Source organism: Dufourea novaeangliae, unplaced genomic scaffold, assembly GCF_001272555.1.
Source record: "Dufourea novaeangliae isolate 0120121106 unplaced genomic scaffold, ASM127255v1 scaffold6, whole genome shotgun sequence".
Taxonomy (NCBI): domain Eukaryota; kingdom Metazoa; phylum Arthropoda; class Insecta; order Hymenoptera; family Halictidae; genus Dufourea; species Dufourea novaeangliae.
In genome coordinates, this window is record NW_015373900.1 from 4,227,248 (window position 1) to 4,236,076 (window position 8,829).

The following is an 8,829-nucleotide window of genomic DNA, read 5'->3' on the forward strand; positions in this document are numbered from 1 at the left end:
GAGATGCTCGAAGTGGTGACTGCGTCAATTGAAAGTTGGAATCTTCGTATCGCTGCATCACGTGCATGTTATTTTACTACCACATTTGACCTTGCATGACCATCAATGATAACTCGCTAAAGTCGTCTCAACACCGACTATTACATCACGATAAAAAAAACATAGCATTCGATTAAAAAAAATAGAGACGACCTTGAAATCTCTGTGCCTTCTCCCAAGCAGAATGCCCCCCTCTATACCGTGTAAGTTTTGTATATAACATTTTTTCATATAATTACAGATAACGGCATTATTCAAAGTGGACATAGTTATTGCCCCACCCTGTATAGAGTTCTTTCGTTGACCATTCTTAAATTTCAGGCCGCGAAACGGAACAGGCAATTCTTCAAGTACACCAGCGTAATAAATGTTAAAGGATGGGTCCACGGACAATTAACCGGCCGTAAATATGAATCGCGGACCCCGAGTTTTTTGAACTTGAAACGGTATACCGTTAGCGACCCACTAACTGACAGAAATTTTTCGAACGCATCCAGTCAGCCTTCGAGAGTTCGTCCGTGCAAGTGGAAGCAACCGGCAACGAACGGGAAGAGACCAGTCATCGGCGAACAGTTCGTCGCGTGAGAAGTGTAACACAGTCAATCTCGGACCAGTTCCAGGAGCCATCGACATTCCTCAGTGTGTACAACGTTTATCGATCTGGTACGTGTGTCCATTATCAAATCAATGCAACGCGCGGATTCGATTTTCATAGTTTTCACTCTGAATCGCGATCAGAGTTCATAGAACCCTCTCGGAGCGATGAATACGTGAATACTTGATGCGTCTTAAGTGGTAATGTCGGGAAATTTATTATCCTTTTTTATATATCTTATATAGAGAACGATGCATACATTTCAATTGTTTGAAAAAGGTCCCGATTTTTTTAACCCGCAACCACCCCTTATTATGCCAACTCACTTTTGTCCTCAAATCGTCCCTCATTATCCAACTTAATTTGCCCCTCGATGTTAAATTAACACAGTGGTAAAACATTACATGAAAACATTACGTGACTTTTATTTAATTTAAAATAAAAGTCACAAAGCTTCAGCTGCATTTACCTACATATGGCAGAATAACGTCATTCCTTAGAAGAAAACTGTGTCGAATTGACACAAAGGACAGATAAAGGTTAACGTTAGGACTATTGACGATTAATGTATAGGTATTTTTATCAAATTTGTGAACGGGACTGATTTTTTAAGTGAGAATAATTAATAATTCTTTTTGTTTCCACATTGTTCCGCAACGTTCATATCTCTGGAAATGAACTTTTTCGTGTTTGAGTAAGTTCTGTAAGAAGTTAACCCTTTGGGTATATTTGACGAGTGAGAGTCGTCATGCATTTCTTGTAGTAATGTGCAGAATAATGAGTTTAACTCGTCATACGATTTGGAACAATGTTTAGTAAATTTAAATTTGCACGTTGAAAGGTGATGTGTGTTTATGCACTTATAGCATCTTTTCACTTGGAAAATACAATAAACTGAAAGTTTTAATATAGTTCAATACTATTTATTATTATCAGTAGCGTAGTGAAGTTTATAGTACAGACTTCGAAGTTCTGCTCCATTTTACTTTTTTAAATACTACTATTTGAAATTGTGAAGTTGCATAAACTTCCGCCATCTAGCTATAGGCATGGAATTAGAAGCGGGACTGCCTACCAATGCAAAAGATGCCAGGTGCAATTACATTTACCTGAGAGCATTGAAAAATACTACACTCTTGAGAACTATTAGTAACTCACGTATTGTTATTTCTTTTAATTCTTCTTTTCTTTTTTTTGCAATATGTAATATATTTTAATGGCTCGAAATAGTCTTCAATACTATTCCACTTATTCGAAAAAATTGAATTTTTCCTTGTGGAAAAATTCTTTAAATTCAATCGGTACCCAAGGAGTTATGGATAAATCGTTTTCATTGCTTTGGTAGGTATAGTGTCAAAACTAGGGATAGATGGAAGAATTCGAAATGATTCAAAACTTTCAAGTGATAGTTTCTCAAGTCTTAAGTTCATTTAATTTTTACGAAAAATTGTCTACATGACATTAAATAGTATCATTAATAGCATTCATTAAATTGGGCAGTTAACACTTGGATTGTCAGACCCTGATCTTGAAACAAGTTCGTCCTAATCTGAAGTGAGTGTCCTCATATCAAACCATATTTCCCCCTTCTACTTTCTTCTGTTATAAAAAACACCGAAGAAATTTCATTTGATTTGAATAAATATTCCAGCTTCATCGCTTAAAGACATTCACTTTTTCTCTCCCTATTAATATATGTAGGTATTTTCATTGTCATCCTTCTAATGAATATTGAAAGTGCTATTTATAATTTCATTAAGTATAGAGGATATGACATTTAAATACTATACTGTCGATTTGCTAGAAGAATGACACATTTCAAAAATTTAATTTTGACATACAAGCATAAATCAACTGGAAAAATAAACTATTTTTATTGGAAAGAATTTCATTTAGGTACCCGATAAAATTGTACCATTTAACAAGAATTAAAAATTTAAACAATATTTTATTAGAGATCTTCAAACTCCAAGAACTATTAGTTAAATTATAAAAGACAACAAATTCGTATTGCAAAATGGTTGAATACTTAATAATATTCTATTACAACAAATTTCAAATTGATTTCCTGAAGAATTCACAATTTTTAATCATGCGACTCTCCTGACAAATCGTCAATATAATAAATAGTATACTTTTAGTCTGATGAAAATAAACCTCTGATAATAATATTAAACAAATTTTAATAATCGATTGTAAATCATGATGGAATTTATAGTCGTTATTGAATAAAACACGGAAATCTTCCAGATTTATAGCTTGTAGTGCAAAGTTAAAAAAAAATTATGTGATTACTGTGAAATTACTACTATTGGAAGTAATATCCTCTGATACCATCTTCGATTTATTTCAAACAGCATCCATAAATAACGGTGACTGTGCTGTTCCATAACTGCATCGTTTCTACAGCTTATAGACTGGAAGCTAACTGTTCTTTTGAAACGTGTTTTCATGCAAAACTGTAGTCATATTTGTTTCACGGAAAATGTTTGAGGACTTTACCCAGCCAAAAGTCTCCAGTCCGAAACATTTAAAATGAGTTATAACACACGTATTTAGTCTTATTATTTTAAATAGGAAATGCTCATTTCATGCGCGATAATTTCGTTTACAAGTAGGTGCTAAATACCAAATAATGCTAAAACAGTAATTTACATAAATATTATTTGATAATGTGTATTTCATGTGAATTTATAAAAATATGTTAAATGCGTTGTATTCTTCATAGATTAAATTCAAAAGATAGATTGAAAAATCTGAAGAAAATACTAGTTTCTAGCTTTTTTGAAACAAACAAAACTTTACCAAAAATTATAGTATCGCAATTTGAATGCAATCGTAGTTGCTAATAACCCTGCTGTTAGAAGTTGATGCGAGTATAAAGAATAAGTAAAAAAAGAACGGTATAAATCATTACAATTTTACTATATGTATTTAATTTTCAAAAATGTATCGAATACACACAATATCATTCTTAAATTATTTACTACTATTCAGCGATTTTTATATACTTTAAATACTGTTGAAATGAATTAAGTACAGTCTTTTTGAAACAAAAAATAAACTATTCCAGATTATCTTTTCAAAAAGTAGAATTATATTTCTTTAAAATCATTCTCTGTTGATGTCATACTTTCCATTTTATATGTCCAAGATTGAAGAAAGTATTTATATAAAAATAGAATGCATCAAGTAATCAATCGTAATTAGCAGAAACAAAAGTTGGAAACGTAGAACAAATCATGATAACAATGTCTGTTTATGACAATAAGGTTTGCAAAGTATACAGGATGTGCCATTTAAAACATTAAAAAAGTGAATAAACTCAAAAACATTAGTTTTTCGAAAAATGCAAAGGACTCTCACAAATCACAATCTCGCTTCGAACCATAAAAGTGACGTAACTGCTCTTGCCAGATAACTTATTAAGCTAAAAAATTACACTTTTGATAATTGGTCCAACAGCGTTTCTACAACTTTCTCGTAGTGATAATTCGAAAAACACGTTTTTCGAGTTGTGTCACTTTTGCAGCACGGGTGCAATATACACATCAAACAAAATTTTCACCTACTGATAATTATATATTATATGACGATCAAATGACGTTTCCGCATGTAGGTAAAGTAGTGGTAAAGAAACTTTTTTTGTGTCCGTAAACACCGATGGAAATATTATTTCCTTCCAGTTATATTTCTCTAGATTATTTATATACAAGCAAGTACTGTAAATTAACTGTGCTACTTTATTTCTAGGAAGAAATGTTTCGAGTGTGTCTACTACTGATCATCGCGAGAATGGCATCGGCGCAGGTGCCATTTCTTGGCGCATGTCCCAATTTGGAAGCTATGCAGAATTTCGACATAATAAGGGTGTGTATGAATAATATACATATAATTCAACGAGTAGTTTATCGGTCAAGTAGCGACAAACTTCAGAGGACAAGAATGAATTTCCTTCGTTCATCTATGTTATTGACTTACTTATGAGGCACCGCCTTCTGCACTTAGAAAGTTGTCCTCAATGGGACACTGATACACATCCGACGTAATGAGAGACACGCGAGGCATTTACGTGGAAATTCATTCAGACTTTCTTGGGTGGTGTTCCCAATTCTTTTCGTACACTTTGCTCTGTCATTTCGATAAAAGACTACGTTTTAACCTTCTTTTTCTAGTATATAGGGAAATGGTACGAAGTGGAGAGGTATTTCGCTCTTTTCGAATTCGGTGGTAAGTGCGTGACTGCGAACTACAGTCAAGGTGAAAATGGATCCATAAACATCTTGAATAAGCAGATATCTTCTCTGTAAGTAGTATTCGTTTATGCTTTCTAAACATCATTTGTATCTATGATATTTTTCATATTTCCGAAGTTGTAAATTCCTAGCTGCTTCTGAATATAGTTATTTGATAATCGACTACTAATATTATAACATAAATTATTACTTTTACTTTGTAGTTATGGTTCCAGTCCCGACAAAGAAAATTATAGCTTCACGCAGATCTTTCGATCAAAAATAAATATTATGCGTAACATTAAGCAATCCACTACTGTACTTTAATTATAGGATGACATATTTTAAATTAAAAATGTCTTCTCAACTTTTTGCTCCGCGTAAAAGTGATGCAAGAAATCAGAAAATTTGTATTAATATAAATGAAACAGTATAGATTCTTGACTTTTACAGAAACGAATTATTGCTTTCGCTAAAAATTAGTGGATTACTTATTGGTACACCTAATATATAATAATACTCTTATTAACAATTTGTTGGATTTATAGTCGAAAAGTTTTTTAGTTCCGAAGCATAAAATTGCGATCAATAGATTTCAATTTGTATCTTATTTCATGATCAAACACAGTTTCCACTACTTTTTAGAATTTCTGTCCTTTTTCGGATAACATCGTTGTAGCAATTACATAAAATCAAATTATTACTTTGATTGAAAAACTCTTCAAAAAAATTTTTAAACAACTTTTCTATTTGAAAATCTTTTCTTCTAACATAAAACATTTCCACGAATGGATTCAATGGTAATTTGACAAGGCAATATCTGATAAGTGGGACGGAAGCTGTACAATTTTCCGATTTTCGTAGAGTACTTTTTTTTTACACAATTAATATAGTACAATCGGAATGTAATTGTACTCTTTTACACTTGCTCACTTTCATTTTACACAGAAAATAGTAAATGGTGGTCTAACTCGTATAATGTATATGTATAAGATATTCGAAAGTGCCTCAGAGACAGTGTACTTTCGTCAGGTCAAACGAACTCTGATTTCTTTGATTAAAAATAATAAGTACACGGATATTCCGGATTAGTTGGTATTTTTACATTATATATGTAATGTGAAAATCAAGTAAAAAGTAAATAGCAATGTGGAGGTGTAACATGCAATTACAATCAAGAGACATATTAATGTAGGGATAGAGATGGTATGCGGTTACTGCTGATTAGTAGTGGCCACGGGCTATCAAAAGGGGTTTGTGAACGGTCAATACTATGTAGTCTGTATTAGTCAAGGATAATTGATGGTAGGCAAGGGATACCGAGTACATAGTGTGCGATAGTTACCTATCTATGTATACAGTTCAAAATATTAAACTAAAAACAAATAGTAAAGAAGAGAAATTGTGAGGATAGACATGGAAATTAATAGAACTTGATCTTTTTTTTCGCGTACTATAAGATTATTTTGACAATACTTATTGATAGTTCTGATGCAATACGAATTTTTTCTTAGAGTAATCTGAAGCAGAGTAAACTCAAGTACATTAAATCAAACGACTCACAATTTATTTAGAATATGTTAGGAAGGTAAAATGTCTTTAAAATTTGCCTTTTTGAAGTTAAAAGCTTTTTAATTTAAAGAACAGTTTATGAGACCCGATGAATGCTAAAATATTTTTTGGGATTGCCAAGGCAGTCGAAATTTTAACAACGTTAGGGAATTTACAGAAGTAGGTGTTAGACTTGAGTATTCTAAATTAGAATAACAAAATGTAGGTAAAAAAGCAATACAAAAGTTTAACCCACTTATTATTTAAATATTATATATAGCAGTTACTTGCTGAATCAAGTACTTCTATGGAATGCAATTAAAAACTTTGTGATCTGAATAGGACCGGCGTTTCTTCAAGTATTGAGGGAATCGGAAAGTCATTGGGCAGAACGAGTGAATCTAAATTAATCGTGACATTTCCTTCTCTACCTCTACCTGTGGACGCACCTTACTGGATTCTAGATACCGATTACGAAACTTACTCTGTTGTATGGAGTTGCTCAAACTTTAGTGTATTCAGGTAAATATATAGAAAAACAAATGTGTTACGTACATTCGATTTGACTACGAAAGCTTACACTCTTAAAAATAATGTCATATTGCTTCAAAATTACCGTTAGAAGGAAGAATTGATTAATGTAACACTTGGTGAAGCATTTGCTCTTTCATTTTTATATAACATCTGCAGTCATAAAGTGCAATAACATGAAATACGCATATATTCATTTACGGTACTGCTTTAGATATCTTTAACTAATTAATATATTGTTAGCAACATACAGGGCGTCTCAGCTAACTTGATCACCTAGAATAATGACTTAACGGTACACTTTATGAAAATTTTGAGACATGGAACTTAAATGACATCAAGGGACACATCTTATAAGGTACGTGCCTTTTTTTCTGGGTGAAGACATTTCAGAGATTTTAAGACCACCTTGATTTTTTTAAACGGAATGACCTATTTTTGTGCCATGGATCAATAGAGCATCGAATTCTGAGTAAAAATGTGTTGACCTTCATACGTCCTAAACCTAATAGTTAACGAGTTATTTACAAAATAATTATTAATACGTACTTACTATCTGGAAGTTATAGGCTATATGTAGGTCCTCGAACTGATCTCCCTCAACTTCAATACAGTGATTATTTTGTAAATAACTCGTTAACTATTAGGTTTAGGACGTATGAAGGTCAACACATTTTTACTCAGAATTCGATGCTCTATTGATCCATGGCACAAAAATAGGTCATTCCGTTTAAAAAAATCAAGGTGGTCTTAAAATCTCTGAAATGTCTTCACCCAGAAAAAAAGGCACGTACCTTATAAGATGTGCCCCTTGATGCCATTTAAGTTCCATGTCTCAAAATTTTCATAAAGTGTACCGTTAAATCATTATTCGAGGTGACCAAGTTAGCTGAGACACCCTGTATAATAATATATTATTTATAAAAAAATGAATTATTTTCTTATCTGTAGCTATTATAGTAAGAAACCATTACTGTGAATAAATAATAATGAATACTTGATAAAAAAACAACATTATTACGGTTAATAACAATATTGTTAAGTACAATAAAATAATTTAGTTATAATGAAATAATAATAATCGCCATTGTTACATTTTAGTGTTCGAAACGCATGGATCCTAACGAGAGAACCGAAACCGCCAGTTTCCGTTTTGGAGAAAGCTTATCAAATATTAGATAAAAATAGCATTAGCAGAGCATATTTTATTCGCACGGATCAGAAGAATTGCCCACGAGGAAATTAACGGACAAAATGTTGTAAAATATAGGAGTACGTTTTGTAAAGGGACAGTACATAGTCTTTCGTTGTTGTGATGTTAAAAAAGATTTTTGGGGCAGAACATTCTATGAATTCTTTACGTGTAAAAACTGCTCGAACTGATTCGTGATCTGACACAATTATTACTGTTATATAATTTAGATTTAATAATATTTATTTTATTGCGGTTAAGTAACTTAGGATTCGCTTTACCATACGTCGATAAAGTCAGTTGAACCGACAGATGGAAATGTCTACGTGTTTAATTTATTTTATCGTCGATCGAACTTCCTAATTTTTTGTGAATAATTTATTTACATACCGTTTTTTGAATAATATATTTAAATTACGGAAGTATACTTAACTATGTGTACTTAACTACGATGTAGGATAACGTACTTAATATGTATGTATGTTACGTACGTGGTTTGCAAACAGATCTTTTATCAGTTTAATTTACATTTTGTTATGTTAAGTTTTTATGTTTATAATATCTATTTATTTATTGTATAACATAATAGACTGAAAAATTACAAAGTGTATGATAATAAAGTATTTATTAAAACATTTCTGTAAATGAATCAATTTTTGAGTTTAAGGAGAACGAAACTACTTTTA

General features: G+C 31.8%; 1 protein-coding gene across 1 annotated transcript; it reads left to right on the forward strand.

Annotated features, from left to right (window-relative positions):
- Positions 1-4,393: 4,393 nt before the first annotated feature.
- Positions 4,394-8,197, forward strand: LOC107193461 (apolipoprotein D-like). The gene is made up of 4 exons (XM_015582907.1): positions 4,394-4,504; positions 4,810-4,940; positions 6,763-6,942; positions 8,053-8,197. The coding sequence occupies exons 1-4, from the start codon at positions 4,394-4,396 to the stop codon at positions 8,195-8,197; spliced, it is 567 nt and encodes a 188-aa protein (XP_015438393.1).
- Positions 8,198-8,829: the final 632 nt, after the last annotated feature.